This window comes from Ascaphus truei, chromosome 14 (genome assembly GCF_040206685.1).
Source record: "Ascaphus truei isolate aAscTru1 chromosome 14, aAscTru1.hap1, whole genome shotgun sequence".
Taxonomy (NCBI): Eukaryota; Metazoa; Chordata; class Amphibia; order Anura; family Ascaphidae; genus Ascaphus; species Ascaphus truei.
In genome coordinates, this window is record NC_134496.1 from 33,344,918 (window position 1) to 33,366,006 (window position 21,089).

The following is a 21,089-nucleotide window of genomic DNA, read 5'->3' on the forward strand; positions in this document are numbered from 1 at the left end:
GAAATATAGGTGTCTGGGTGTCTTGATCTCAGCACAGCCTTTGTGCTCAAGACAGTGTCCATGTGCAGGCTTCTCTGCTCTCCTTTTGTCAGCCCAAATGTGAGCTAAGGAATCTCTCCTGTTTCCAACAGGAGGCTTTTCTTACAGACTTAATTGACCAGGTGGAATCTGGTTAATCCCTGCTGGATTTTAGAGATAGTTTCTTCAACAGGCATAAGTCCCTGTTACAGTCCCCTGATTGGGTTAGTCTGCCTGAGGGTCACCGAGATAACACACTATTCACACTTTATCAACACATCAACAAATCTCATTAAGCTTGTTATGTTTGTGTACGTTGCTAACTACTGTCCAGGAGACAGACAAGTAGGGCAGGGGTGGGGAGTATAGACCGACCCATACCTGTGATCTGGATCCTAAGCGAATATGAATAATCGGGTCCGGTTCCGGGGTTAGGGCATGGTGTGGCAGCATAGTCAAGGTCATGGGAGGAGAGAGGCAGGCAGAGGATCAAATGGGCAAGACAGCAAGCCTGATACAAGGCTGGGTCCAGTAACAAAGGCACAGAGTACTTTGCACAGGCAAGTACGGAGCAGAAATGAAGGCCTTATAAAGGGCTAGGCCAGGTACAGCCAATTACAAATCCAATCCGAGGCTGACTTCTTGTATAGATGCCCATCTTGGTGCACCCGGTGAAGGCAGGAAGCATCCATATTTGTGTCAGCAAATCTTCACATAGCTGCACAAACACTGCAATGTTCTTCTTTCTGTGTCTTGTAATCTAAGGCTCAGATCTACATTAGGATGCTAAGCCTTAGCATGCATTTGAATGGGGGTAAAGGTGTGCTAAACCTTAGCAAAATTTTGTGGAGCTGAACCTAAATTGCACAGAGTGTCACACAGCAAAGTGCTGCATTACTTACTTAACTTGATACCAAATTAACTTCTTTAAATATATATATATATATATATATATATATATATATGATGGAAATATAACTTTTATATATATATATATATATATATATATATTAATTAAAAAGCATCAGCATGAATCATCACTTTTAAACGTCTTGCTTGGCAGCATAGATGTGCCAGTGATTGCAGGGAGCAGAGAGATATATACTGTGTGGTTATAAAGCCGCCCAGCAAGACAGGCCGGTGATGTCAGTGGGTGTCTGGGCCGCTGTCTGGAAGGTGATGCTACTAACCTCATGTTGATTGTTCCCAAGAGTTTGATGAAATTAAAAACTGGGCATGTAAGATAAAGCAAATACAAACCAGCGCCCACAGAGTAAAATAATGTCCAATAGGTCCAATGGGGGAAAAATCCAGTGAGTCCAATTGCTTGTGGAAATTCCAATCAGTGAATCCGTTATATGTGGACAGATAAAAAAGAGATTATCATAGCGTATACTGTAAAACAACTACATAAAACATAAATAACAGATAAGGACAAACAGCATAAATAACATATAACACAGAAGCTGAAAAAATAAACTATTTATTAAAACAAAGGAGCCTGCTGCAGTGGGTCTTCAAGGGGTTAAAACCCAAAACAATACTTACAGCAGGGCCGGAATAGTGAGCATCTGAGACCAAACAGGGGTTATAGCCAGGTGCAGACCGAGTCCTCCGTCAACGCTGTAATGAAGAGAGCGGTGCCTCAAAGCTCCCTCCGATTTAAGGGGACTCCCAAGATGGATGCAGGGATGTGGAGCCAGACAGCTACTCCTACACGGCCGAGTGAAGGGGACCTCTCGCACGATGACGTCACTTCCCGTATTGGTGGTCGGAAAATTCCTACTGAACATAAAAAGGACGAGTGAAGACTCGCAAATAGTTTGAATTTTAATGGAAAGAGTGCAGATCAGATCAAGGTATACCTTTAAAATGTTAACTGACATTTGATTGTACAATATTGTATTAAGAACACAGAGTTGCCTTCATCTTCAGTTCAATCTCAGTATGAATGCAACATTACCAACCAGAGTCAGCCAAAGTATCCAAAGAGTAAACAAGACCTGGCATCTTGGTTCTGTCATTAATATAGTGCAAACAAAGTAATCTCTGGCAGGCTCGAAACCTGCTGCTCAAAATGCTATTTGTTACGGATATCAAAAGAAATCATTCAAAAAGATCAAGGAAAAATGAATGATATGTAACTCCCTTCAATTGGGTTACCAGGTTGCTGTGAGGAGTTAATAGCGGGATTGTGTGTGCTTGGTCCCACCCTGTGTTGCCATGGGGATACTGGTGTCAGAAAGTATATAAAATATAGGGGGAAGGGTGGGGCAGCTCAGGTTTCCGGAGGACAAGAGGAGAGGAGCCTCGGGGAGAGTAGATAGGGATGTTCATAAAGTAATAGCACAGTCCAGGCCCCCCCTGCTTTATGATGGTGTGGATAAGGACAGTGCCCCTCTAAATTAGGATCCCAGAATTGGAGTCCAAAATATCTGAAAGATGGGAAAATAGCATGCCACAGAGGGCCTCAGGAAACACGGGTCTCAGGTGTCGGTGGATTGGCTCTAACCGCAGACCCACATAAATTTTCCTCTCAGTCTGTATGGAAGTGGCAGTTCCCAAAGAGGCCAAAAGTATTGTGGTAAATTGCAAAAGACCAACCAGTATGGCCTAGGGTAACCGGGGTAATACCAATGATGATCCTGAAGCAGCAAAGGGGGGCCAGGTCCCACACAAGTAAAGCAACTAAGTCAATGCACCTTCATTTGAGTGTTGAGTGGGCACTAATGGAAGCACTGTGTTTATGTACATCTGTTATAAAAACCAGTACAACGTTGTCATGTACGTGTGAGTGGTCCCCGTGCCTGGGGACACAAATAAAACACTGTTGTGCTACAAAATTTCCTAGCCCATTATTTTCCATCCTTGCTAATTGTCACGCTGCGCTCACCACAACCTAGACGAGATCCCTGTGCTGAGATGGGAATAGGCAAACATCAGCCACAGACACGGGAGACCGTCCGGAATGTAGAATGGTCTTGCTGGCCGAGTCTAGGATAGTAGAGATCAGAGTAGACGTATACTTGCCGGGTCCGATGCAGGAGAAGTCCGGAGCGTGGCAGGTACTATTGCCAAGGTCAGGACTGGAGAAGAGCGGATCGTCAAAGTTCAAAGCCAGGGTCAGGATACGAGAGGTGCGGATCGTCAAAGTTCAAAGTCTGGGTCGGAGAGGTGCGGAGAGCCAGGAGAAGCCGAGATCAGTATTCTGGAGAGCGAAGGCTCCAAGGGCAAGCAGAGTCGGTACACGGGAGATCAGAACTAGAAACAAGGCAGGATAAGCAGAGACAAACATAGGGTAACGTGAGTCTATGCTCAGCCAAAGTGCCAGTGGCACAGCTGAGCATAAATAGCAGGCACTGACCAGTCCCCCAGGGGGTGGAGCGGAGGTGTGACCTCCGCAGAGTCCAGTGATAGGCGGGATGGGCAAGGCAGCTGAAGAGGATGGAGCTAATGAGCTTTTCTTGACCTGTAGCTCGGGTGCGTCACGCGCTGATGACGCGGGACGCAGCCAGACCTATCCCGCAATGCGGGGTTTGCGCCTGCGCACCATACCAGCGGGGGGCGCTGTGCCCGCGGGAAGCACCCTGTGCGTGCGCAAGGAAGCGCGTGAGGGAACCCGACCTTGCAGGGGGTCGACAGCGGGCGTCGGAGCGGGTCTCCGGTAAGTGCGGACCCGCGGGGGGGCGCACGTGGCTCTGCGCGGCCCGAGAGTCCTCACACTAACTCATCGCCCAGTCGCCTGAATCCAGCACCCTGAGTTAAGGTAACTCATATTGAGTAGCCAAACACAGTACACCAATATAATCTACCTAGAAGCCAGGCAAGGAGGGTTACTTATAAAAGTAATGAACAGAAAGGCTGACGTAGCTCCAATGTCCTTAGTGATAACGGAAGGAGCAGAATAGCTCAGAAACGCTGCTCCAGCTACATCACGATAAATGTGCCCTAGTTGTGATGTTTCCGGTTCCAAGACCTTTCTTCAGCATGTCTCTGAGTGTGCCTGTGATTACTGTGCACATTGTTGTTTATAGGGTGTCCTAATTATATCAGTACACCTCATCAGGGTACCGTGTGTCTTTTTCTAAAAGTTTTTGCATGTTCTTATTTTGTTTTTGGTGTACACCATCAATATTTGTGTTAATGAATATAGTTTACAATAAATTATTTCAAAATTTCAGTGAAAATAAGGTGTGCTTTGCAGATGTAGTTCAATATGCTCATCAGCTCTGCTTTTGTGCACGTGCTACAGTATGTTGCCTGCCCGTTATATGTGAGGCAGTGGATTCTGAGGTAAAATGGTCTTTGGTAACTTTGCTTTGTGAAGCAAAGAATTGTTCCAATAATATGTGAGAGGTTTGCTTTGTGAAGCAAAGAATTATTCCAAGAATATGTGAGAGAATTAACATTCAGTGTAGCGAGACAGCAGCACTTATTTCTACTGATGAAAAGGTAATTGTTGTACTGGTGCCGAGCAGTGGGTTTGGCCTTGCATTCTTGTGGAAGGCCACAGGTTATATGGGCTGATACACAGCTTGTCAGAATTGTGTGCTTCAAGTGGTGGAGTGAGACGAGCTGGAACCCCGTCTTGCTGGACACTCCTTTCCAAGAAATAGAGCAGTGGTATTAGCACCAGCCTTCTGCTCCCAGTTAATCATGGATTTCCAGCAACAAGATTAGATAGAAGCTGAAAGACACATTGCACACTCGCTGAGATTGGTTACAAAATCAGCCCAAGTCAGACGTGATTTATATACACGTACATCCTGGTTAAAGATGGGCGAAACAGTTGAAATCCATTCTGCGGATTTTTGGCACTGGTTTTACCAAAATACGAGAGCGAGCGAAAGCTAAAAGCCAGCAGCCAAATCCTGGGCTGAAATTCGGCCCATCTCTAATCGTGGGGAGACACATGACACAATGTTTCAAGAGCAACGGGTCTTTATATCAGGTGTATGTTGGATGTGTTGTCCTGTTTGTAGCCAGGTTTGGGCTGATTTTGAACCCATCGCAGTAAGTGTAATGTGTCTGTCAACATTTAAACTTTGTACCTTCTGATGTTCAGCGGGCGATCACTGTTTTAGTCTAGTCTGCACCTCAAAGAGGAATAATACATTCTGAAATGTGTACCTGAATACCTTCCTTTTCTATACAGGAACAAGATTAGATTAATTAAACTGGCCTTTTCAATGAATATATTATTGTAGAAAAACTGTGATCCAAATTCAAATAACAAGCATATTGTGGACCACTTAACTGCAACCATGCAAGAAAGGCCAAGGTTTCAGTACTCACAGGTACACACTCTTCACAGATGTGCATTATAAATCAGATGCTAGGTGCTGGCAGTTTCATTATTCACTGTGCTCTCTGGTACCCTCTGACACCAGCACTGCAGGGAACACATGCACAAACTTGGAGCATACACAATTGGTTCAGTTAGTTGTCTTGGATACACTCCATCCCTAGTCACTCACCTCCGATTTTTGCCACAAGGAGAACATTTATTTACATTTTATGCATTGTTTCATCTTTGTTTCACATAGCAATTTTGCCATCATATAAATGTCGGTTACTCTTGCCCTAAACCCTTTAACATACTGTCTGTCAGTTTGTAATGAGAACATCTCAGTGAGGAATCCGAGACGAGAAAACGGTGTCCTCACGAAATTAAATAATGTGTTTTAGTTTCTAAGTGCACTTACTGTAATTCAGATACTTTTCAACTGGGCATTGTAAAACACATTTTTTTTTTTTACATGTATAGTAGACTTAAGAGGGTAAAATAATAATGAGACAGTCTGGAGTTGATGCGGACTCTTTGTAATTATCCCATGCTTATTTTGTGAGATTTTAGGTGCTGGTAGCTACAGAATCTGCTAATTCTGTGCATTCAACTAAAGGAAACTGGATATTCATACTTTCTGCGTGGAACATTTTTCAATAATGTCTTCAAAATCGCGCTGCAAATCACTTTCAATGCTCAACAATGCCACAATGCAAAAATGCTTGCCATGAGAGACGCTGCTGCTTCATTATTGATCTTAGCCTGTTCTTTATGATTTTCATCTTTGAAAACGACTGTTCGCCAGTACAATTGGTCACCATCTGTACTAAATAGATTCTCAGAGCAATTTCCACATTAGGAAATGATGCTCTGAAATCGTTCTCAACTAGATCTTTGTAGAAGAACATTTCCTTCGGCATGTTGTCATTGTAATCTTCTTTGTGGAGCTTAATAATCGCAACAAACTGCACTAATTAATTGCCACGGCTATGCTCCCAAGTCATCCTTATATACGCTGACAAGATTGACTGCAGCAGAGCAGATATCAGAAGCATCCAGGTTTTCCAGCTGACTAAGGAAGCCAAACCGTCCACAGACACTGTCACAGTGTAAGGTTTCTGCTTGATCTGTGCCGGGTTTTCACTTCAGTCCAGGTTTTCGGTCTCTCCTGCCCATTCTGCTCTCTGTGGCCATTTTGGGTACTGGCAGCCTGCTTTATATACAAAAGGAAACTTATCAAAATGTGGCGCTCTAAGTATTCAGATATCAATCATAAAGAGTATAAATTAATATAACAGTGATACTTATATAAACATATAGGAAGATGCAGCTGTGACCCGGCTGAGGTTTGCTCGGTCAATCCTCTTGGTACGAAATGGCGATGGGGTCTCCGGGAAGCGCAATATATGTAATAAAGAATAAAACAGTGATGGTGCAATATTGTTAAAGCAAGGTTAGTGAATTCAAATAGTGATGACACGGCTTTCTATATATATACTCACAAACGTGTGAGGTTTTGCAGGCACATAAAGGTATCTTTTAAGGCATTCATTCAATCGCCAGGAGATGCAGAGATCAGTGTTTCCCCGTATGTATGGACTCCCAGGAACCTTATTTAAAAGATACAACTGGACATAGTGCAGACTGTATATATAGTTTATCAAAGGTAAGTAAAATCAGTTACACTCACATATTTTCAGATACAGGTAAGCATTTTAGATCGCAATGGATCTCTCTGGCTGGGTCGATGGTGTCTCAGCTTCCCCTCTCTCGTGGCGTGCGTTCCACCAGTGCGTTCCAGACACCGGAAGTGATGTCATCCGCCGCGTCCACTTCCTGGGGTTCCAGCCGTCTCAGGGATAGAGCGTCACTCTACGCGTTTCACCACTGATGAAACCTATGTGGTGAAACGCGTAGAGTGACGCTCTATCCCTGAGACGGCTGGAACCCCAGGAAGTGGACGCGGCGGATGACATCACTTCCGGTGTCTGGAACGCACTGGTGGAACGCACGCCACGAGAGAGGGGAAGCTGAGACACCATCGACCCAGCCAGAGAGATCCATTGCGATCTAAAATGCTTACCTGTATCTGAAAATATGTGAGTGTAACTGATTTTACTTACCTTTGATAAACTATATATACAGTCTGCACTATGTCCAGTTGTATCTTTTAAATAAGGTTCCTGGGAGTCCATACATACGGGGAAACACTGATCTCTGCATCTCCTGGCGATTGAATGAATGCCTTAAAAGATACCTTTATGTGCCTGCAAAACCTCACACGTTTGTGAGTATATATATAGAAAGCCGTGTCATCACTATTTGAATTCCCGAACAATATTGCACCATCACTGTTTTATTCTTTATTACATATATTGCGCTTCCCGGAGACCCCATAGCCTGCTTTATATGGCTGCAGTTACCATAGGGAGTCGCCGAGCAAAGTTCTGTGTGTTTGCAGCTCCTGTCGGTCTTTGCAGTTACGCCTCATCCTCTTGCTTGTTTTGAATTCTTGTTGCTGACCCTGGACCGTGACCACGACCTCGCTCCCTTCCGCCTGCCCTGACCTCTGCTTGCCTCCTCGACTTTGCACCTCTGCCACCATCCCTGACCTCTGCCTGTCCCCTGGACTTTGCAACTCTGCCGCCAGCCCTGACCCCTGCTTCCATACCAACTACGGATACTCTTACAGGACTCTGTCCCTGGGTTCTGGTTGGTTTATTTGTATCCCTACCTCAGCCCGGCGGGTCCGCCTCCTGATTTGAGACTAGCACCGTTGCACACAGACACCTATGTTCTCTGTCAAGGATGTAACAAACAGATCGACAACCGGAATGAAGCTTGCTGTACGGAACTTCTATTTGGCTGACATCTGGACTTCTTGTGCTTGTTCCTAATCCAATGGATTGAGGAGCACATTTCTCACTTGAGATTGAACTTGAACAACATACTCTTAGATTCCAGACATTCTCTTAGCCGTGTCCTCATATTCATCGAACTTGTCTCTCTTTGATTCTACAAATGTTTTCAGAGACTTCAGTGCTGTTACTGCAGACTGGAGAACCATTTTTGGATCCAATAGTTTGTGTGTTTGTTGAACCTTTTCAAAATGTAATTTCAAAATGAATGGAATAATGCAAATTCCAAACTGCACATCTTTTCATTAAGGATGCCAGTTTAACTTCGAACCACATCCTGGTCATTTGAGATTTCAGTTAGGGCTTCCTTAATCTTTTCATATCCGTGTACAATCGCTTTTGTCGCATCAGCTCTGCAAGACCAACGAGTTTCACTCAAACTCTTAAGCACATACAACTTTGTGCCTGCCTGAGACAATATTTTGGCCAGAATTGCATAACGTGAAAGAGATGCCATGAAAAGACTTAGATTTGTTGGACAAACGCAAGGAAGCATACAGCTGCAGGGCAAGTATTGGCCACCGTCTTCCCTACTGAATGAAGGGAATAACCACAATATGGCGTAAAAAGTGCCATTGACAGTCACTGATATCAATGTTGTGACAATCCAGAATTCAAGCAGTGCATTAGCAAGAGCAAAACCAGTGTGACCACAATTTGGCATGAATGTCAGAAACCTTTCCCTTGGAGATGTATTCTCCATGTAACGTATTACTATAGTCAACTGGTCAATTTGAGCCTCGTCTGGGGTTGAATCAACTGACACAGAATAATACTTGGACTTCTTTATTCCTGCAATTATGTGGTTCAGGACATGCTCACCCATTAATCCAATCAGCTCTTCACATACAGTATTGTAGATGACCGGTAATTCACATGACCGCTTCCTTTATTTGCATGTAGTTTGATGTGAGCAAAGAGAAATGATCATATTCAACTAGCAGTTCCATAATACCAAGATAGTTACCATTTCTTGGTGATCCAACCACTGTATTAACACCCCGGAAAGCAAGTCCACGTTTTTCAATGAATTTGGTAGTACTCACAACACGCATGAGAACTTTGCGCCAATATCCACTCAAATCTGCTTTTTGTTTTGCCAAATCCTGGTCAAAACGCCCAAGTTCCTTTCCACGTTTCGCCAAAATGGTTACAGATTCCAAGTGATACTTTGAAGTCTCATGTTAAGTCAACCGTTGACTTCAATATCTCCAGTCACAAAATCCAGTACTGGACGGTTTTACTTTGTTTAGCCACTAGATTACAGATATAGAAGTAGAGTTTACCAGTACTTGGAGAGAAACTGTAACGGAGTGCTCACTACAAACAAGACGTGACAGCGAGGCCAAGGTGGGGATAGATATATAACGCCACCCACAGCCGCAAAGGCGAATCTGGAGTGTAGATTGGTCGAGGTAGCCGGGTCAGGGTTGGAGAGGTGCGGATCGTTGCAGGTACTATTAGCCATGGTCAGGATTGGAGAGATTAGGATAGTCGTGGTACGTTTGCCGAGGTCTGGGTTGGAGAGGTGCAGATCGTCGTTGGTAGCCGGGGTCAGGAGTATAGAAGAGCTGAATCCAAGAGATAGCAAGGTCAGGAACAGTAGCTAGGAACCAAGATATCAAGACAAGACTGTGGAGGCAGGGGTAGTAGTGAACACTTTGAAACAACAAAGGTTTATGCTCAGCCAATTTGCCAGAGGGCTGGCTGAGCATATATAGGGAGCAAAGACCAATGAGTGGACGGACAAAGTGAAGGCGCGTCCTCAATACAGGCTATGATTGGTAGAAATGGTGCAGGAGACCCGTGTGGGAAGGATTGCAGATGAAGATAGGTGACGCGGTCCATGCACACATTGTGCGTGCGTCATGTGCGCGCTTCGATGCCGTCACCACACGGGCGTAACCTGGAGGCGGGACAAGGAGATTCGCGCGCGTAGTACGGCGGTTGATGGAGGGAGGACCAGCTGATATGTTGCAGGGAGCGGAGCACCCGTCGCGGGCCGAGGTAAGCCGGGAGCGCGCCGAGGGCGGCGTGACTCCCGGATCCTTACAGAAACAAAGCCAAGAGCGGTGACAATCTCATTGTTCCGATTTATTAGTTGAAATAAATGTGCAGTACATTTTCAAACAAAATGCTTTTCACCCTTGGTCTGTTCTTCTTGGTGTACTGATGATCGCTCAAGCAATTTGCCATCATAGTTTTGCAAATCAAAGGATGCTTTTTTGGCCCAAAAATGTATCATATCTGGTGCTGATGATTCTGGCCACAGGCCAATATCATTTTCAAAACAGTGAGGTTTCTTTCCAGTTCTTCTCTAAGTTCTGATTGATTATCTTCGCCTTCATGGACTGTGTTTTCGCCTGTTGTTTACTCACTTGTCTCACCAACGCCAATGTTTTTTTTTTTTTTTTTAAGTTACAGATGAAGGTAGAATTTTTTGGTGTTTCTGTTGCAATGGTGCAATCTGTTGAAATTGCTTCAATTGGTTAGTTCGAGGTCGCGGTAGCTGAAGTTATGAAGTCATTGCTAATTTTTGGCAGCTTTGAAGTAATGTGTTGTTGTTTCTTTGACGTTCTGCAGCTGATTTCCGTTTCTGTACGCTGCTTTTATGGACAGGAGGGATTCTGCGTCGATCACTCATATTTACCTAGAAAAAGCAAATATTTGATAGTGAGTCCAAGTTGCCTGCCCGGCAAGTACACTTCATAATATGTTCACATTTTTCTACTTTTAATCTTGTATTCAAATCTTTTTCAATACACACGTTTCAATCAAAGTTAGTGGCTATCCTTGAGTTTGCATACGTAAAATAAAAGTAGTACTTCTTTAAAGCAATTAGTATATTTTATAAAACTATAGTATAGCATCAGAAAGCAAACAGCATGCAAATAAATAGAAAAGATATACCCAGTGCGCTAAGTGAATACTTATCCTCAAACAAATAAATAATGCAATTAATACGTGGAATAACATAAAAGGCTTTAATATACAAAAAGAAATCTTAGACCTAAAAAGGTCTATAATTGACCCCAAAAAGTGTCCATGTAATCGTGAAAGAGTCTTTGTATGAAAAAAACAATAAACAAAACGTCCAAATCAAGTTCAATAGTGTAAGTTATCAATGTATAAAAAATAATTGTCAATACAAAAGGATAATCCTTTTCACAAGCCTGCCAGCTCCATTGAAATATATCTGTAGGTAGAAAGTCCCACAGCTGATCTCAGGTAGCTCAATACCTAGGTGCATTAGTGAGAAAAGAAGCGCAGGGACAAACATAGGGTATTCAAGTTTTACTATTAAAAAACATATAAAAGCGGTCAATCAGTAATGCCCTTATAGAAAGAAAGTTATTTTAAGCATATCAGCCAGTTCTTTAGGTTCCGGTGCTGGTTAAAGTCCCTCAGCGTGGCGTCCGTCCTGCACGAGTATTCACCGTTGTCAGAACAGCGAAAAGGGCTGTTTGAATTCTCCACACGGGAGAAATAGATGGTCACCATACCCCGTCTCCGTACTCCGCGCCTCACTCAGCGGAGGGGGATGCCTGCAATCGGTGCTTACAAAGGGGACACAAAAAGAACCTTCCATATTTCTCAAGCTAGAGCAGCCAGCTCAATGCTGAGCTGCGCAGACTGCACAGATCTGCAGCTCCCGTGTCTGCTGCGTTGCTGCAAGCGTGGTACTGGAAGGTCTCAGATACAATTCTTAGGATCAGGGATAAGATGTCATACAATGCCCTATGCGTTTTGTGGAGCTGGTCCACTTCATCTGGGGTATGCTTTCCTATCACTGGGTTATTCTCTTTGCAGCTCCACCTCCCCCAGAGCAAATAAAACATTACTTACCCCCAAAATTGGCAGAATATTGATTTTTGGAGGCGATTCACTGGATACATAGAAAGGTAGCGTAGAATAGCAGCTTCCTTTTTTTTAAAAGATATATTTATATTTTATATATATATATATATATATATATATATATATATTATACATTTAATATATTATTTATTTTATTATATGTATATTAATATATTTATTTATTATTACAGTATTATGCAGTGACTGCATGCTTTAAAAGTAACTGAATGAAAGATCCGAAAATATTTAAGAAAAAATGGCTTATCAAATTATTTACTGTGTGTGTGGAGGCCCGGGGCGACCGCCCCATCCGCACCCCTTTAAATCCTAAAATATTTTTTTTAAAAGTTTTTTTGTGTAGGATGTGTTGCCTTCTGATATTTGCACTTCCCTGGCGTGGGAAGGGTTCCGATACGATTAAGAAATGGATGCTGTATTGGGTATTGTTTGTTCATAACAATGGTCTGTTATATTAATGAAAAGCTCTCTCCCTTGTGCTGGGTGACTTCAGCCGTATGACTAATCTCTTCTGTATCGGTCCAATACACGGCTTGTATGAAGGGAAGTCTCTTTTATACATCTGGAGTTCTATATTACATGAAGGACATTTCGTTATGGTTTAATTATTATTAATATTATTATTGTTTATTTGTAAAGAGCCAACATATTCCGCAGCGTGGTACTGCACCGACACACTTTATTCGAGCAAATACCCAGTATGTACCTGGCAGATACCTGGAATGCGCCGCTCCTCACCTCTGACAAGCCCCGTTCCGTTTGCCTTCCCAGCCTGGGTTCATGCCTGGCTGACGGGCGACTGATCTGTTAAATGATAATGATTAGGATTTAATAGGCTGCAATGCTTCGCGTGTCTATCAGATGGCATAAATTCATGAATTGTAATGCAGTATATATATATATACTGTGCAGTATTGCAGCCAGCGGGAATAAAATGCTTCAATCCCTGCCTGGAAAATACCTCAATTCACTTGGGCAGAAAACAGTCACAAACCTCAATACACCCGGGTATACCCGAATTCGTGGGACTAGCCGAGCTCGAATAAAGTGTGTCGCCAGTGTACAATGGGTTTCCAAAGTTATGTATATTACATACACAGAATGACATACCAAATAAGGACAAACGTGCGCAAACAGATCAAAAAAGGTAACGAGGGCCCTGCTCCAGAGATTTTATAATCTAGAGGGAATAAGGGGCAATGTTGGACAAAAGGTGAAGTGGCTGCTCATTGTGGGGTGGAGTATTTTAGACGTTTAATTATAAGGAAACCCTTCTGCAGTGCATTACAGGGGAATATGAAAGTGTGACACAGCCCTAACAGCATATACTGTATTACATGCAAAGAATACAGTACAGGCATACCCCGCATTAACGTACGCAATGGGACCGGAGCAGGTATGTAAAGCGAAAATGTACTTAAAGTGAAGCACTACCTTTTTCGCACTTATCGATGCATGTACTATACTGCAATCGTCATATACGTGCATAACTGATGTAAATAACGCATTTGTAACAGGCTCTATAGTCTCCCCGCTTGCGCACACCTTCGGTACAGGTAGGGAGACGGTATTGCTGTTCAGGACGTGCTGACAGGCGCATGCGCGAGCTGCTGTTTGCCTATTGGGCGATATGTCCTTACTGGCGAGTGTACTTAAAGTGAGTGTCCTTAAACCGGGGTATGCCTGTAAATGGGGAGGAGTAATTTACAGATGTGACCTGAGCCTTTAGCCACAGAGGGAACCCATGAATATAACTCACACATTTCATACAATATTGCAGGATTGCTGTAGCATGCATGGTATGTCACAATTATCACAATAACAATTACATATATATATATATTTTATTTTTTTGCATGTCATTTCCCAGAATTCCTTGCTGCAGTGGAAGCGCTGTATGCTGGGCGATAATGGGGAAAGACGGGGTTGCAGACCTGTCCAAGACATGCAAATGAACATACAGTAATATTTACAGTTGGTTTATATATATATATATATATATATATATATATATATATATATATATAATAGAGAGACAGTTGGCACTCCAAATACAAAACAATAGTTGCGGTGCATGTCCCATAGGGATAAAATAGAAAACGGTAGTCAACTCAACAAGAGTAAACAAAGGACAGCACTCAGTGGTAGATGAAAAAACCTGTATTCAAAGTAGACAGCAGCACAAACAAGACCAACGTTTCGGTCCTCACAGGGACCTTCCTCAGGGCAGTGCTGTAGACTACTGGCTGTGGAAACCTTATATACCCCCTAAAACCCACACCTAAGTGACCATCAGCTACTCTGATTGGTTATGCAAAAATGACCCATGATCAACCCCTCATGATCTGTCGCCGCACTAAAGTTGTCATAGCCTTAGCAGGAAAAGCTGCAGAGAACTGAAAAAGTAAACAGAGCTATATCAGTCCACATGTAGGGAATTTGCATCCCTGGTAGCCATGGTGACTAGTTCCTGGTAGCCGCAACGCCGTCCTGCAAGACAGGGGAATTCATAGCGCTCCCCAATGCGCATGTGCAGTCTCCTCGGAGTCAGTATAAGCACCACAACACATCTGGTAATGAGAAAGTTATCATAGGATCCTTTATCTTTAGCATAAATTCTGCAGCAAGCAGTCATTGACGCAGCATATCAGGAACAGTCCAAGAATGGCAAGGCTGATGCTCTTACTTCTTCACCCCCGAAGAAGTTCCTAGTTTGGAACAAAACATGTGTCGGGTGCGATGTCATGCGTGACGTCATTAGCGCGACCAGCTAACAGTAGCTTGGTCTGTCTACTTTCACGGCGTTGTGTATGTCTCTTAGCTGCCAGTTAACTAAGATGTGGGCCATATGTGGATCCCACTAGCTAGCGCTAAGGTCTTGAAGATTTAGCTCCTACCTGGTAAGGGGCCCCTGACCGAAATTTGCAGGTATCCAGCTCTGAATGCTTTCCGGAATGGGGGGTAAATAACTATGATCACTAACAACATTGGAGTGATTGTAGCACTTGGCTATTACTTTCGTTTGGAGATCTGAAGTAGTGGGGTACAGTTTAACTGTTTCATGCATATCTGTAGCAGGGTGAACTGTATGACCTGATTATAGAGTGAGGAATAGGCAACAATATAGCAGCAAAACTAAAGCTGCAGTCACTGAACTTCATTTGCGCACCCACTCTATATATGTGATATATCTATAAGGGTCAATGATACACTCTATATTACAACTTCAGCTCCTAATATCTTAATATATAAAATTGAAATTTGTGGGGTTGTTGCTAGATGTGGTGAATCTGATTGGTCCGTGGGTCTGTCACTCAGCCTCTGGCCAATCAGATTGGTCCGTATCCCTGCCCCGCCCCGCACGCCTCTCATTGGTCTGCGTGGCTCTATGACGTCACCCAACTGCCACTCTCTTCTCCTCCTCACCCACAGCTCACCTTCCCCCTCTGCCTCACCCAACTGCCACACACACAACCACCCGGCCACTGTCTTTTTCACCCAGCGGCCCGGACCGCCGCCCCCCCCCCCATCCATCACCCCGCCGGCTCCCCCCATCACCCGCAGCTCACCTCCACGCCGGCTCTCCCCCCCCCCCCCCCCCCATCCGCAGCTCTGTCTCTATGGATTCGATCCCATCATGTCGCGAGCTCTCAGGTCCCCCAACGGTCTGGCGCACGCAGGTACAGCACTTGCGGGGTTTCCAGCCCCTTTCCTCACAGACTACCGACTTGTGGCAATGCTATCTGCATCTGCTCTGTTCTTATAGGGCACCGTGTGTGCTTTTACTCTGCAGGAAGGGGGGTGGTTCAGAGTCACGCCCGCCCAGGTATTGGAGGGAGGGGGGGGGGGATAGGGAGGATTGTGACCGGCCCTCACCCCCGGCCGGGCCCCTCACCCCGCTGCACAGTAAGGTCGGCCTCGCGCTGGGACCGGGTTGAAATGGCGCCGGCGGCGTCTGCGCCAGCACGGGGGGCGGGGCTGATTCCCACATTCCGATTCCTGATTGGGCAGTCCTTCCACTCCGTCCAATCGTGCAACGGCGGCCGGGGAGGGGGGGGGTACATGCCCCTCCCTCTGGTCCCCTTCCCCACGGCGCTCCCTTGCTTGCCAGCGTGGGGAGGGAGATGGGCGCGGGGGGGTGGGGTGGTGGTGCGCAGTCACGGCTGGCAGGAGGTAGGGAGCTGCCTGTTCGGATAGCCGGACGTTCCACTCTCCCTACCCCCCCCCACTCCTCCTGTCCACTGTGTGTGTGTATGGGAGACAGTGTGTGTGTGTCTCACTGTGTATGTGACACTGTGTGCTGCGCAGGGGGGGGACCAGAGCTACGCAGGCGGGGCCAGAGCTGCGCAGAGGGGGGGGGGGGGGGGCGCGAGACCGGAGTTGTGCAGGGGGGGGGGGGCGGGAGACCAGAGCTGCGCAGGGGGGGGGGGGGCGGGAGACCAGAGCTGCGCAGGGGGGGGGGAGCGGAGAGAGAGGGGAAGTAGAGAAAAACTGGGGGAGCGGAGAAAGAGACAGGAGGAGGGAGCGGGAAATTTTAATCCCGGGCAATGCCGGGTCTCTTAGCTAGTATATCTATATATGCAAGTGCTCTCTCCCCTCAGGAACTTACCTTGATACCATCGTTGCCATCAGGGCTACATCTCATTATCTGGCCCAAAATACCTATATCATCGTTTGAACCATTATTTTAGTGTTCACACTAGGGTACAATAGAGGCCATCTAGACAGTACACCAGATTTCGTTGTGGTAAACATGCGCTACTATCAAGTTTTAACTAGGATGTGTCTTTCACAATTATCATTAAAATGTATTTATTTTTGAGTTCTATCCCTAAGTGAGTGCATCTATTTGGATTCTGTCTCCCTTTTTCCAGTTTTAGTGCAACGGCAGATCATGAGGGGTTGATCATGGGTCATTTTTGCATAACCAATCAGAGTAGCTGATGGTCACTTAGGTGTGGGTTTTAGGGGGTATATAAGGTTTCCACGGCCAGTAGTCTACAGCACTGCCCTGAGGAAGGTCCCTGTGAAGACCGAAACGTTGGTCTTGTTTGTGTTGCTGTCTACTTTCAATACAGGTTTTTTCATCTACCACTGAGTGCTGTCCTTTGTTTACTCTTGTTGAGCTGACTACCGTTTTATCTTATACTATATTAGTGAAAGCACTGTATGTTTGCCTGCCTGGATGTCCGGTGTCCCTAGGGGAAATCTCATTGGTCCCTTGGCCCGCCCGCCCCCGCACACCTCTCATTGGCCTGAGGCGGAGTGACGGGCCAAAGGACACACAGGGACACACACACACACAGGGAACACAGGGACACACACACACACACACAGGGAACACAGGGACACACACACACACAGGGAACACAGGGACACACACACACAGGGGGGACACACACCCACACAGACACACACACACACACACAGGGACACACACACACACAGGGACACACACACACACACACACACACACACACAGGGACACACACACACAGTGACAGACACACACACAGTGACACACACACACAGTGACACACACACACACACACACACACTGTTACATACATTAGCGGGGCTCACAGTGTTAGCAGCACCCGCGCGCACCTCCTCCTCTCCCCGTGTCTCCCGCGCTTTCACCCCGACCCCCCCCTCCCCCGGCGCCGCCACAGTCAGCGGGACACACACACTATTATTACCCCTTCAGCGCCCCAACCCCCCACCCACCCAGTGTCAGCGGCCGTGCGAGACCCCCCCTCTATATCTCCCACCTCTCCCCCCCCACACATATACATGCCCCCCCCTCCCCGGCGCTACAACTCACCCCTCCCCGGCGGGGGAACAGCCAGTGGCCAGGCAGGCTGCCTCGCGGCGCCGAGTGCCCAAGATGGCGGCGCCCGGGACACAGCGGGGGAGCGGCCACAACACGCTGCCTCCCGCCTCAGATCCACGTGGGACCTGCCGGATGGGTGAGTGAGCGGCCTTCACCTCCCCTTCACCTCCCCTCCACCCCCCCCCCCCTCCAGTGTCAGTGTCTCCCCGATACCCCCCCCCCCCCGGCGCCGCTACAGTCAGCGGGGGAGCGAGCGAGCGCCCGGGACACAGCGGGAGAGCGGCCACAACACGCTGCCTCCCGCCTCAGATCCACGTGGGACCTGCCGGATGGGTGAGTGAGCGGCCTTCACCTCCCCTCACCCCCCATCACCTCCCCTCACCCCCTTTCACCTCCCCTCACTCCACTTCTCCCTTCCACCCCCCTTCACCTCCCCATTTACCTCCCCCCCTCCACCCCCCCTTCACCTCCCCTCCACCCCCCCCTTCACCTCCCCTCCACCCCCCCCCTTCACCTCCCTTCCACCCCCCCTTCACCTCCCTTCCACCCCCCCCTTCACCTCCCTTCCACTCCCCCCCCTTCACCTCCCCTCCAACCCCCCACCTTCACCTCCCCTCCAACCCCCCACCTTCACCTCCCCTCCACCCCCCCCCTTCACCTCCCCTCCACCCCCCCTTCCCACCGCCTCCCCCCCCTTCCCACCGCCTCCCCCCCTTCCCACCGCCTCCCCCCCCCCTTCCCACCGCCTCCCCCCCCTTCCCACTGCCTCCCCCCCCTTCCCTCCACCTTCCCACCGCCTCCCCCCCTTCCCACCGCCCTTCCCACCGCCTTCCCACCGCCTCCCCCCCCTTCCCACCGCCTCCCAGCCCCCCTTCCCACCGCCTCCCCCCACCGCCTCCCCCCCCTTCCCACCGCCTCCCACCCCCCCTTCCCACCGCCTCCCACCCCCCCTTCCCACCGCCTCCCTCCCCCCCTTCCCACCGCCTCCCCCCCCCTTCCCACCGCCCCTTCCCTTCTCCCCTTCCCCCCCCGCTCCCCTTCCCCCCCCCCGCTCCCCTTCCCCCCCTCCGCTCCCCTTCCCCCCCTCCGCTCCCCTTCCCCCCCTCCGCTCCCCTTCCCCCCCCCTCCGCTCCCCTTCACCCCCCCTCCGCTCCCCTTTCCACCCCCCCTCCGCTCCTCTTCCCCCCCCTCCACCTCTTTTTCCCCTTTCCCCTCCCACCCCCTCCCACACTTCCACCCCCTCCTCTAACCCTTCCCCCCCTCCTCTAACCCTTCCCCCCCCTCCTCTAACCCTTCCCCCCCCCCCTCCTCTAACCCTTCCCCCCTCCTCCACCCCTTGCCCCCCTCCTCCACCCCCTCCTCCCCTTCCCGCTGCCCTTCGCCTTCATGCCCGCCTTACCGCCTCCCCACCCCCGCCTCTGCCTTTCACCCGCCCTTACTCCGGCCGCCTCTGCCTTTCACCCACCGCCTCACAGCCGCTGCACGCACTCAACAGACACCCGCCACACTCGACACATACCTGCCGCCACACACACCTGCTGCCTCCCGCCCCTACGCACCGACATCACTGACCCACCGCCTCACACCCTAGCAGGACCCCCACTCACAGACAGCACTCACAACCCACGCGCCAGCCGCCGCCTCACACCCTTGCAGGACCCCCACTCACAGACAGCACTCACAACCCACGCACCACCCGCCGCCTCACACCCTAGCAGGACCCCCACTCGCACACAGCACTCACAACCCACGCGCCACCCGCCGCCTCACACCCTAGCAGGACACACGACTCAGATTTTTACATCACTTATGCCACCAAAATATACATTGTACTGTGGTGTGGTTACAATAAACCATTTTTATACAACATCGTATTACATTTTCTTCCATCTTTCTTTTCAATATTATTATCCAACCTTTACAACAAACAGTCACCTATTGTTCCACGATTTATAAATAATACTACCTATTACGCATTTACATCCCGGGCAACGCCGGGTCTCTCAGCTAGTATATATATATATATATAGAGAGAGAGAGAGAGAGAGAGAGATACATACATACATACATACATACATACATACATACACATACATATATATTCTTTTAAAATGGCCAATTGTGTGTGCTACCCATAATCAATATGCAGAACACATAAACACATAAACTGCATTGTTATTAAATGTGCATTAGCTTTCTTGACCAGTGCAAAACATCTTTGAAGTTTTGTTCAAAATCTAATGTTTGTAGCTATTTTGCAAGTAATGTTTCAAAAACCGCAAATCCCATTTTCCCTCAGACTTGTATGGGCATCAGTTATATTTAATATCAATCTAGATCAAGGGTGGCCGTCACCATCCCTCAAGGGTCACCAACAGGTCAGGTTTTAAGGATATCCCTGCTTCAGCACAGGTGGCTCAGTGAACGACTGTTGGTGGCCCTTGAGGCCTGGAGTTGACTACCCCTGGTCTATATTATTTCACAACTTGAAAATGGGATGTTAAAACAATGCTACATACTACTTTTCCTCTGAATGTTGCAGTTTCTTAATTATTCATGTTTATTTTAGAATTCTTTTAATTTGTATAAGGCACTTAACCTCTTCAGTACTGGAAAGACCTGCAACTTATTTAGACTTAATAATGTAGTGCTGGCCCCTACTGCACTGAAGGAGTTAAATGTTGTTTATTGGAGTGCAGTAAATAGATGTAGAGGTACAGTAAGCATTTTTCAGACAAAATTACAATTGAGAGGGCAAACCTGAGAAAGTTGAATTTCGTTGAGAGGTTAGTGCATGCATGGAACAGTCTCCCAGCAGAGGGGGTAGACGTGAACATAATTGGAAAGCAGCCCAAGAGTCTTAACAGTAGGATGTCTGATGATGTACCATTGTGTATATAATAAGGAGCACTGCTTGTGGTTTTCCAGATGGGCACGGAGAAGAGGATCAGACCGGATAGGTGGCGTATCAGAGAGGGAAGCGGAGGGGAAGGGAGAACAGAGGATACGGATCCCAGCGGAGACTGTGACGATGAGGACGGGTGTCAGGGATCCGGTGATAAAGTATACACAGGTAAATTTGATGTGCTATTCATACGTAGATGACATTCTGCTGCTCACAACAGCAGCCATATTTAGAAGCTTATGTTACATTAGT

The 21,089-nt window shown here is 47.3% G+C and overlaps 1 protein-coding gene across 2 annotated transcripts in view; it reads left to right on the forward strand.

Annotated features, from left to right (window-relative positions):
* The window catches only part of LOC142465919 (glypican-5-like), a 123,341-nt gene that overhangs the window by 74,756 nt on the left and 27,496 nt on the right, over positions 1–21,089 (forward strand). For both annotated transcript variants that reach the window (XM_075570374.1, XM_075570375.1), the window contains one exon: positions 20,861–21,005. In XM_075570374.1, coding sequence (XP_075426489.1) covers positions 20,861–21,005 — 145 coding nt within the window. The remainder of the gene's footprint in view (positions 1–20,860; positions 21,006–21,089) is intronic.